Genomic DNA, 11952 nt, shown 5'->3' with positions numbered 1-11952 from the left:
GGAGGACGAGAGGAGCGGGATCATGCAAAAAGGTAGCGCCCGCTCGAACGAATGCTGGCAAAACAAGCTGTTTCTGTCTCTCTCTCGACATCATTCTTCCATTCTTTTTCTTAACACGCACTGCTGAAAAAAGATTCACGTTTCCAAATAAGCAAGCTTCATTCGATTTTCTTGCAATGCTGCTTATTACAATATCTCCAACATATTATGAAAAAAAAAACACCGCCGTGCCCAAAACACAACAGTAAACTTTATGAGGCACCTAGGACAAATACACAGCTTGTTTTCCTAGCAATGTTGCTTAATGAATTTTAATTTCTTTTGTCAAAGTGTATTCAAAAGCAGTCTTATTTCAAAGCCCTCGCCTCCCATCTTCCTTGCTTGCTAGCTAGCTGCTGTCTGTCTCTCTCTCTCTCGACAACATTCTTCCATTTCGACCGCGAACATCTCATACATACAGTACGTAGGAACGATTACTATGATGACCGGGCCGGTATGGAGTTGCTCTCGGATTCCCTGACGTAGGTATGTGTCAGGAGAGACACAAGTCATCAAGAGACAAATAACAAAAATACAGAAATAACGAATGATTTTTGTAACGAACAAACTGTGTATACATGCGGCAAGTCTCATCTCCACTATGAGTACGGTGCGCCGGGCTAGTGGGTTGATGGTTAACGTGCTCCCGGTTGTTCCAGCGATACGGCCGGTCTCCGACGGCGACCGGCGACGGCGTACGCAAGCCTCGGCCGCGACTGTCTGTCCGCTAGCAGCACCCGCGGGCCTCCTCTCCATTAGAGCTGTGTGAGTTCAGATTTGTATCATTTTCTTAAGATTATTACTAATATATATTTGTATGACTGTCGGGTGGACGACGGCGAGAAGAGCAGGTAGAGGTAGAAATGCCGATGATGTGTGGATAATATATCTGCACGTGCACAAGTCGCGCACTGTATTGAAGCGGTGACGTGGCTGGCTCAGCAACAGTCAGCCGGGAGGGCAATTGTCTGCACGTGACACAGGTGGATGTTGGGATCTTCCGACAACATGTATCGTTGTACTAGTCGCTTGGAAGATGACATAGTTTAGTTGCTAAAGCATTAAATGAGGGGAGCTTAGCACCAACAAGTGAAGCACCTATACATTGTGGATATTAGTTGCTAAACTTTTTAATATCCTTAGCACCTTATCTAAGCTTTTATGCATTGGAAGTGGCCTGAGATGATCCACATCGCGTAGTATAGGAGTACCATGGAAAAAAAATCGCTCCGGCGGCCTACTTTCTTGCTAGCACCCACGGTCACGGCGGATCAGCAAGCCGGCCGCCTGTCGCATGCGGTCGATCCATCTGTTTCTTTTATTTTCTCCCTCCGCGTGCATGTGTGGTCAAGTCAGATCGGAGTCGGACAGCTTGGACGGACGGAATTTCCCACTTTACTTAAGCCACAAGCTAGTGAAGATTCACATCTTCCTTGCTTGCTAGCCAGCCCCTGTTTCTCTCTGCGTCGACATCAGCCTTCCATTATTTTCTTAACACACACTGTCGAAAAACGATTCACCGTTCCAAATAAACAAGCTTCATTCGGTTTCCTTGCAATGCTCCTTATCACAGTATCTCAACCAGATTGTGAAAAAACAAACACCGCCGTGCCCAAAACACTAAGAGTAAAATTTAAGGCACCCAGGACAAATACACAGCTTATTTTCCTTGCAATGTTGCTTAATGAAGTTTATTTTCTTTTGTCAAAATGTATTCAAAAGCAGTCTTATTTCAAAGTCCTCTCCAAGCCCTTGCCACAAGCCACTGAAGATTCACATCTTGCTTGCTTGATAGCTAGCCGTTGTTTCTCTCTCCATCGACATCATTCTTTCATTCTTTTCTTAAAACACACACCGCCGAAAAAAGATTCACTTTTTCAAATAAACAAGCTTCGTTCGATTTCCTTGCAGTGCTGCTTATTACATACAGTATCTCCAACAGATTGTGAAAGAACACCGCCGTGCCCAAAACACTAAGAGTAAAATGTAAGGCACCTAGGACAAATACACAGCTTATTTCCCTTGCAATGTTGCTTAATGAAGTTTAATTTTCTTTTGTCAAAATGTATTCAAAAGCAGTCTTATTTCAAAGTCCTCTCCAAGCCCTTGCCACAAGCCACTGAAGATTCACATCTTGCTTGCTTGATAGCTAGCCGTTGTTTCTCTCTCCGTCGACATCATTTTTTCATTCTTTTCTTAACGCACACCACCGAAAAAAGATTCACCTTTTCAAATAAACAAGCTTCGTTCGATTTCCTTGCAGTGCTGCTTATTACATACAATATCTCCAACAGATTGTGAAAGAACACCGCCGTGCCCAAAATACTAAGAGTAAAATTTAAGGCACCTAGGACTAATAAATAGCCTATTTCCTTGCAATGTTGCTTAATGGAGTTTAATTTCTTTTGTCAAAATGTATTCAAAAGCGGTCGTATTTTAAAGCCCTGGCCAGAAGCCACTGAAGATTCACATCTTCCTTGCTTGCTAGCTAACCGTTGTTTCTCTCTCTGTCCACATCATTCTTCCATTCTTTTCTTTCCACACACCGCCGAAAAGAGATTCACGTTTCCAAATAAGCAAGCTTCATTCTATTTCCTTGCAATGTTACTTGTTACAGTATCTTCAACAGATTATGAAAAAAAAAACACCGCAGTGCCCAAAACACTACAGTAAGATTTAAGGCACCTAGCACAAATACACAGCTTATTTTCCTTGCAATGTTGCTTAATGAAGCTTAATCTCTTTTGTTAAAATGTATTCAAAAGCGGTCTTATTTGAAAGCCCCGCCGCCGCAAGCCACTGAAGATTCCCATCTTGCTTTGCTAGCTAGCGGCTGCTTCTCTCTTTGTCCACAAACTGCTCCACACACAACAAGTAAAAGCCGATCCATGCACGACAGATCAATCCATCGGCTGTGAACTCTCTAGTCTTATGCATGTGTGGTTCGATCTTAAACGATGTGCTCATGTGCATAAATCGGCTGGCATGCGTCGTGCACATAGTGCTGCTCTTCTTCCATTTCGACCGCGACCATCTCATCATACTGTACATACCACAGTACCACATACGACCAATTACTACGATGATTGGGCTGGTATACAACAGATTATGTATGTGTGAGGACACGAGTCATTAAGAGACAAACAACAAAAATACAGAAATAAGAGCAACTCCAACGGGCCAACCCGAACGTACCGCGATTTTATCCGTTTTTTATTCGTTTAGGTCGGCCAGGCGGATGCGGATGTCCGCTTCCGTGTTTGGTCGGCGCGTGCGCCCAACACTGACCTGACCCATTTTGACGGCGCTAGAAAAAAAAATGAACGCATGCATATTAAAAAAGTGAAACAACATTAATTAAACATTAAAGCCGGCCACGAAGGCCGGCGAGAGTCCACGCGTCCACATTTGCATTTAAAAAAAAATAAAAACAGCCTAAACTACGAGGCGGGGCCCTGCCCTAGGCGTCGTCGTCGTCCTCGGGGTCCGTGAGGTCGATGAGCGTCGGCGCCGGCCTGGCCCAGGGGAACGCCGTGTTCCATAGCGCGTTCATGTCGGGCGCAGGCTGTGCCGGCGCGGGGGGTGGGGGGGGGGGGGTGCGGCCGCCTGTGCAGCCGTGGGCTGGCGCGCCTCCTCCTCGGCCTCACGCCGCTCCTCCTCGAAGTCGCGCTCGAGCATCTCGAGGTACTCGCCGTCGCGCGCTCCTCGTCTACCCGGATCTGGCACCAGTGCTCGAGGTACGCCGCCACCTGCGCCGGCGTCGCTCCCACCCAGACCGGCGGCGCGCGTACCCACTCGCGCACTACTCCCGTCCAGGAGTAGCACTCGATGGGGGACGGCTCCGGCTCGGGCTCCGGCTGCGGCTTGACGTGGCATCGGGGTGGGGACGGCAGGGCCAATGGCGGCACCACGCTGTCGCCTGCCGCGGAGAGGGCAAGTGCCTGCGCCATTGCCGCCTCGTACCGAGCCTCCTCTTCCTCCGTCCTGCGCCGCTCGTCCTCCTCGCTCTCCCGGTAGACGGCCGCAAGGGCCGCCTGGTAGGCATCCTCCGCCGCCTGGTCCTCCTCGAGGACGACGAGCGCCAGCGGCGGCGAGCTCCGATCGACCTCGCGCACGCCCCGTCGCCTCGCCTCCTCGTGCTCGAAGGCAAACCACCTCGCCCAGTTGGGCGAGTCGGATGCGTAGGCGGCCTCGCGGCGCTGCTCCGGCGTCAGCAACGCCCGCCGGCGCCGCACCTCCTCCGCGTGAGCCCGAGCCGTCCGCGGCACCGCCGGCACTGGGATCCTATCTGGATCCAGATGCCAGTCGTGCGGCAGGGTCACGTCGGGATACGGCAGAGGCTGGCCGTGCTGCCAGTGCCACTCCGCCTGGTGCACTGGCACGTTCACGCGATGCCTCCGCCGACGCCAGCGGAGGCGGGAGGAACTCGGGGGGAAAGGGGTGGCGGGGGCCTTGCCCTTGGCCTTGCTGCTGCTGGCGACGAATGATTTTTATAACCAACAAACTATGTATACATGCGGAGTCTCCACCATGACCATGAGTGTCGTTAACGTGCTCCCGGTTGGTTGTTCCAGCGATACGGCCGGTCTCCGACGTGGACCGGCGACGGCGTACGTACGTAAGGCCCGGCCGCGACTGTCTGTCCGCTAGCAGCACCCGCAGGCCTCCTCTCCGCGACTGTGTGGTCATCAGCTCGAGCGAATGCTCTTCCGACAGCGGGGACGGGATTTCGCACTTTACCGCAGCCTCAAGCCACATGAAGATTCCCATCCCTCTTCTTCTTTTTCTTTTCTTCTCATTTGGTTGCTAGCTAAGCTACACACTCCACTGTTTTTCTGTCGACAACATTCTTCCATTATCCAATTCTTCTGTTTCTACTACAATGCTTATTATTATCAGGACCTCATCACGTTGCAATAGGCTGGTGTGGGCCCAAACTAGTGGAATGGAATGGAAAAAAAACGAGGCCCAACCGTCCCCAATCTCTTCCCCACCAAAACCGCGCTTTTCCATGTTGCCATGTCCATGCCGCTCTCCTTCCTCTTCCTCCTCCCTCACTCCCCCATCAGATCCCCTCTTCCCACTTCTTCCTCGCCCAAATCAAGCTTCAGCTCTGCTCTAGCCTCGACAATGCCTGGCTTGTAGCCGTCCGTCGCAACTCGCAATGGCGCCCGCGGCGGCGCTGCTGCTGGCGGCCGCTGTAGTCGTCGCGCTGGCATGCCTGGCGCTCGCTGACCCGCCGGCGAGCGAGCAGTCGGCGCTGCTGTCCTTCCTCGCGGCCGTGCCCCACGAGCGCAAGCTCGGGTGGAGCGCCTCCACGCCGGCCTGCGCCTGGGTCGGGGTCACCTGCGACGCCGCCAACTCCACCGTCGTCAAGCTGCGCCTCCCGGGGATCGGCCTCGTGGGCCCCATCCCGCCGGGGACCCTCGGGCGGCTGAAGAACCTCCAGGTGCTGTCCCTCCGCGCCAACCGCGTCTCGGGCACCATCCCCGACGAGCTCCTCCGGCTCTCCGGCCTACGGGCCGTCTTCCTGCAGGACAACGCCATCTCCGGCGCCATCCCGCCGGGGGTCTCCGGGCTCGCGGCGCTCGAGCGGCTGGTTCTCTCGCACAACAATCTGTCGGGTCCCATCCCCTTCGCGCTCAACGGCCTCGCCGCGCTGCGCGCGCTGAGGCTGGACGGCAACCGGCTGTCCGGCAAGATCCCCAGCATCGCCAACCCGGGGCTCAAGGTGTTCAACGTCTCCGACAACATGCTCAACGGCTCCATCCCGCGGTCGCTCGCGAGCTTCCCCGCCGACGCCTTCGCCGGGAACCTCCAGCTGTGCGGCACGCCGCTGCCCCCCTGCAGCCCCTTCTTCCCGTCCCCGGCGCCGGCGCCGGGGATGAGCCCGAGCGACGGCGCGCCCGGTGGGACAGGGAAGAGGAAGAAGCTGTCCACCGCGGCGATCGTCGGCATCATCGTGGCCGCCGTGGTCGTCGCGCTGCTCCTGCTTCTGGCCATCGTGTTCTGCTGCAAGCGGTCCCGGCGAGGCGCGCGCACGGAGGGACCCAAGGGCACGGCCGCGGCGGTGGGGCAGACAGTTACAACAAGACCGCCGCCGGCGTCCGGCGACGGCACCGGCACTGCGTCCTCGCCAAAGGACGACGCCGGCACCTCCGGGTCGGTGGCGGGCGCGGGCGCGGGGGCGGGGGAGGCGAGCCGGCTGGTGTTCGTGGGGAAGGGCGCGGGTGGGTACAGCTTCGATCTGGAGGACCTGCTGCGGGCGTCGGCGGAGGTGCTGGGGAAGGGGAGCGCGGGGACGTCGTACAAGGCGGTGCTGGAGGAGGGGACGACGGTGGTGGTGAAGCGGCTCAAGGAGGTGGCGGTGGCGCGGCGCGAGTTCGAGGCGCACATGGAGGTTGTCGGCGGCGTGGAGCACCGGAACCTGCTCCCCGTCCGCGCGTACTACTTCTCCAAGGACGAGAAGCTGCTCGTCTACGACTACCTCCCCGCCGGCAGCCTCTCCGCCATGCTCCACGGTCAGTAACCAACCATCTTCTTCTTCTTCTTCTTCTTCGTTTCCGAAACCAAAACTACAGTGCATTGCATTGCATAGCATCGCCCGCAATTTACCCGGACAATTCGACGTGACGGCATGCGTAGTCGACGGCCGGCCGGCCGGCCGGCGGGCGGTTCTTCTGGCGCGCTTTTGGCCCTGCTCTGCGTCTTTTCTTTGTTTATCATTGTTTTGTCGATCTTTTTCTCTTTGGTCGTCGCTTTTCTTTGATGCCCAAGCGAGGTAAAAATCCTGGCATGTGCATGAGATCAAAGAAAGAAAAGAGGGATGATGATCCTCATTGCTCGCTGCTGGCTGGAAATGCTGGGGGTCGAGGTGGGGTGGGGCAACACAACACTTGGCATTGGCGAGACAGACAGATAATGGTGTGCGTGCGCTGGCCGCGAGGTTTTTGGGCTGTAAAGCCACGATGATGGTCCTCCTCGTGGATTTTCTTCTTTCTTTATTTACATTCCAACGCTACGGTCCAGAGGAGAAATGCGAGTGCAGTTTGCTCGCTGTGGGCTGGAACTCACTGAATAGCCAGGTAGTAGTAGTAGCGCCAGTGAAAGCGAGGCGTCTCTGCGCTCTTCTTCGCGCCATATCCGTCGTTATCGTATGGGCATACAGTACCGTACTGTCACTACTGTAGTCCATTTGATAATCCTCTTGGGCTTGGGCCACTTGTGAGAGGGAAATGCCTCTGCACTGCACCGGTGGGCGTAAAGTCTAAAACCCCGCGGCCATGTGCCGGGTCCCAAGTGCTGGGACCCACAGTCAATACCCTGGCAGCACAGGCAAATTTGACAAATTTGACCTATAATCGAAATCAAATCACAGAATGAACTGGTTACGAAACTATTTCACTCCCTGACCCTTTTGTGTAGCGCCCAGGCGCTGCACTAGGCAGCCCAGGAGCTAGGCGCTGCATTGTGTAGTGTGGCGCCTAGCTCTCAGGCGCTGCACGCTGACTTGGGCACATATGGGTGCGACGCTGGCCGTGTAGCGCCTATCTGGGAGGCGTTGCACAGTAGGTGTGGCGGGCGCTACACAAAAGGGTCAGGGGAGTGAAATAGTTTCGCAACCAGTTCATTCTGTGATTTGATTTCGATTATAGGTCAAAATTGTCAAATTTGCCGGCAGCACAACGGAGCTAGCTTGCTACCCCGGCAGTATCTACGTACGCATGGCACATCGTACTTGCTGCCCGCATTACTGTATCCGGCAAGCAGAGCATGCAAGATTGGGTTGGGTGCGTGGGTTACAGTGGGAGGCTCTGTTTCTCTTCACGTACACCTTATGTTTCGATGCTAGTGTTCGATTGTGTTTTTTAAATGATGAAGCTGCTAGTGTAGTGTACATTCTCTGCGAGTATGATTAGCAGCGCTGTTTGTGACCTACTGTTCCGCCCGCATTTGACGTTCTAGAATGCCCTACCAGATCAGATGCGCTTATTTAGTGGTGCCCGGGTGTACGTCTGCTCTGTTTCAATGAGTATCTATCTTATAGTTCGGTCCTACTTTATTTAATAACCTACTACGGCAGCTGATTGATTGCTTCGGTGGTTGTTACAACTGTATGGTGTGCCCTCTTGTTGCGATCAAAGGCTCTCTATCTTTTGACCAGTGTATTGGATATAGAGTACTACCACATTTTCTTTTCTTAAAATACTGCTCACCTCTCTTCTTTAATTGTGGACCAGCCGATCAATCAGGGCGATTGATTTCGATTCTTTAGGGGGTGTTTGGTTTAGAAGTCCTAGGACTTTTTCTAGTCCCAGGGACTAATTAAAAAAGACTCTTTAGTAGAGTCTTTTTCTAGTCCCTGTAGAAAAAGTCCCTCCCGTTTGGTTTCTAGGGACTTTTTCAGTCTCTGGGACTAAAAAGTCCCTGAACCAAACACCCCCTTAGTCTTGCATGATTGTGGGTGTCTTTAGATTAGCAGCAGACTGTTTGAGCGTCAGTTCAAGTTTTGTTAACTCACGTCCCGTTGATTGCATCTGTCGTACGTGATCCTGCTTGCATTTTAGTACTATCACATCATGTACTGTACATTACATTGCAGGTTTGCTCATGTCAGACTGTTAGTCGTCGAAGATCATTCTTTTTTCTTCGAGAAATCGTTAGCAGGAGCTCTGCCTTATCGGCCGAAGATTTTTCTCACGGGAATGGAATTTGAATGCAGGGAGCCGGGGCTCCGGTCGGACGCCCATGGACTGGGACGCGCGCATGCGCTCGGCGCTGTCGGCCTCCCGCGGGCTCGCGCACCTGCACTCGGAGCACAAGCTCGCGCACGGCAACGTCAAGTCCTCCAACGTCCTGCTCCGGCCGGACTACGACGCCGCCGCGCTCTCCGACTTCTCCCTCCACCCGATCTACGCGCCGTCGTCCGTCCGCGCCGGCTCGGGCGGCTACCGCGCCCCGGAGGTGGTGGACACGCGGCGGCCCACGCTCAAGGCGGACGTCTACTCCCTGGGCGTGCTCCTGCTGGAGCTCCTCACCGGCAAGTCCCCGACGCACGCGTCCCTGCAGGAGGGCGACAGCGGCACGCTGGACCTGCCGCGGTGGGTGCAGTCGGTGGTGCGCGAGGAGTGGACCGCCGAGGTGTTCGACGTCGAGCTCGTGCGCCTGGGCGCCAGCGCCGAGGAGGAGATGGTCGCGCTGCTGCAGGTGGCCATGGCATGCGTCGCCACCGTGCCCGACGCGCGCCCGGACGCGCCGGACGTCGTCAGGATGATCGAGGAGATCGGGGCCGGCCACGGGCAGACCACCACGGAGGAGAGCGCGCGGGCGACCACCTCCGAGGAGGAGCGCTCCAGGGGCACGCCCCCGGCCGCCCCGACGCCGTAGGTAGCTCCGGCCTGCCCACGGACATCTCCGGACATTCTTTTGTTGGATGATGAATTGTATTTTTTTTTCTCTCACTCTCCCTCTATCAAGTCTCATGTCACGCAGGTTTCATTCTTTCTTCCGAGTAAAGTAAATGTTTCTTCTTTTCTTTTTATGCTGTACGCCTTTGTTCAGCCCCTTTTGACCTTCTTTGTGGTACATTGACGCTCCCCCATGCATCATTATACTTTTCTTTTTTCTAAACATCACCGTGTCTCTTTATTCATAAAACGCAGGAATTTCTGCTGAGAGAGCGTGCAAGATACATTCGGCCGGCTCATTCAGACATAACTTGAGGGCGTGTTTGGTTACTCGCAAAGATTTTCCTTTTCTTTGCCTCTTTACATACTTGCTCCATTTAGGCCTAGTTGAGAAAAATATGCAAAAAACCATCATTTGCATATCTTTTAGTAGTCTGCATGTAGATTGTCTACATTAAGGGAGCAACTTTGGCATGGCGTTTGGTGTCATGTATTGACTAGGCTGGTGCAACTAGAGGGTGTTTGGTTGCATACACTGGATATACGATTAAGAGTAGCTATTCATAGCACACGGAGTTAAACCAGAGTGCCTCAGTCCCTGAGTCCTCTCCGCTGTCAAGCTCTCTCTAGAACTATGGCATTGAAGATTAGCTCATCCCTCGAAAGTTGTCATTGAGTCAGCCCTTAGATACAGCCAGGAGCCTCAAACCCTCCCTCGAAAGCTGTCGTTGAGTCAGTCCTTAGAGATCTACATTGGGGCGCGTCAACAACCCCCCCCCCCCCCCCCAAAACGCCCGGGTGGATGCCTCGACCTAGACGAGCACCTCAAACGCCCCTGCTGATTGACACCCATCATATCCAGCCCAAAAGTAGGGAAGATATGGGCAGGCCCGGGCGCGATTGGCCACGTCCGCCACGCCGGACCCGACACCCCGCCCCACCGCAAATTGCGCCAAATCCACCCCCTTGACCTACGATTCGATTTGCTCTCCCCTCTCTTATTCCTCCTTCGTGTCGGACGTCTCGTAGCTCCGCTGCCACCTTTGCTCCACCGCTGTTCCGAGCCTCAGCGCCGCCAACACTGCCATTCCAGTCCTCTCTATCGTGCTCGCCGTCGCTGACATCGTTGCCTACCAGAACGCCACCGCAGTACGTCTGCCAACTTTCGGGCCATTGCGCTCTGTGTTCGACACGTTGTCCACCCCGGTTTTTGTGATTTATTCATACAGAAAACAATGGATTCCAATGCTTCGTCAGACGAGGTGTATGGACCTACGGAGCTGGATAAATGATGAAGGTGAGTTCTTCGATTTCATTGGATTCGGACAAAGAAGTGGACATGATCATGCTCATGAGCATGCAAGATCGAAATGGACCAGTAGGTGGAGCATATTCTCAACTTCAAGGGCTCAATCAAAGGGAGAAGAGTGATCAATCGGGATAGGGTCTCCGGAGCACGGCTATTGTACAAAGAATCTTTGCTCCGAAGTCAACTTTCCTTGATGATCCATGGTTTCGCCGCCATTTTCGCATGCACAAACTATTATGTTTGAGCGTTGTGGAGGCGCACGATGACTACTTCAAGCTCACTAGGGATTGTTGCAGTCAACTCTCTTTCTCGCTAAGCATAAATGCACGACTGCTCTGAGGATGCTTAGACTTGGTACTACCGCTGGTGAGGTGGTCCGGATGGGGGAGAGCACAAGCCTGAAGAATACTGTCAGGTTTGCCGGCGCCGTGGTGCAGGAGTTTGGAGCAGAGTATCTGAGATAACCAAATGTGCATGACATAGAAAGGTTGTTGGCTATTGGAGAGGCAAGGGGGTTTCCAAGAATGCTCAAATCAATTGATTGTATGCATTGGCAATAAAGAAATGCCCCAAAGGTTTGCGTGAAATGTATCAAAGTCAAACCAAAGAGGTTACCATCATACTGAAAATCAGTGGCATCACATGACTTATGGATTTGGCATGCTTTCTTTGGAGCGATGGGTTCTCGCAACGACATCAATGTGCTTCAACATCTCCCATGTCCAGGAGGCTTTGTAATGAGAATCGCCATCGTGCAACTACACTATCAACGGCCATGACTACAACATGAGAGACTATCTTGTCAATGACATCTATACTCAGTGCGCGTTTGTGAAGACCATATCCGAACCACAAGGCAACCAACAAAGCCAGTTTGTGAAAAGACCCGCCCATGCTGGAGTCCGTTGGGAGGAGGAGTGGGCGAAAGGTCGTTGTGCGGCCGTGCGGAGCGGTTTTTTCTTTTCGTTTTATGTGGATGTACCACCTCAAACGTCTGTTTTTCCTATTACCGAACCAGCTCTTGTGGATGGCCGTATGCGGATGAGTAATGCTACGCATACATAGGTTTACGTGGGTTTTATAGGCAGGTGGGTTTTGATTGGCGATTAAGGGGGGAGGTATATGCATCATCCCCAATCGATTCCACAGATCTTTCGCATGAATACACTGGAACAAGAGGTGTCTAATGTCCCCGCA

At 53.5% G+C, this 11952-nt stretch overlaps 1 protein-coding gene across 1 annotated transcript; it reads left to right on the top strand.

Moving 5' to 3' along the window:
- Positions 1 to 4875: 4875 nt before the first annotated feature.
- LOC109757198 (probable inactive receptor kinase At2g26730) lies at positions 4876 to 9669 on the top strand. The gene is made up of 2 exons (XM_020316030.4): positions 4876 to 6560; positions 8762 to 9669. Exons 1-2 carry the CDS (start codon positions 5204 to 5206, stop codon positions 9424 to 9426), a joined length of 2022 nt encoding a protein of 673 aa, XP_020171619.1. The 5' UTR covers positions 4876 to 5203; the 3' UTR covers positions 9427 to 9669.
- The last annotated feature ends 2283 nt before the right edge of the window (positions 9670 to 11952 follow it).

This window comes from Aegilops tauschii, chromosome 5 (assembly GCF_002575655.3).
Source record: "Aegilops tauschii subsp. strangulata cultivar AL8/78 chromosome 5, Aet v6.0, whole genome shotgun sequence".
Classification (NCBI taxonomy): domain Eukaryota; kingdom Viridiplantae; phylum Streptophyta; class Magnoliopsida; order Poales; family Poaceae; genus Aegilops; species Aegilops tauschii.
The sequence above is the reverse complement of the archived record's forward strand: the minus strand, read 5'-3'. Positions and strand labels throughout refer to the sequence as shown.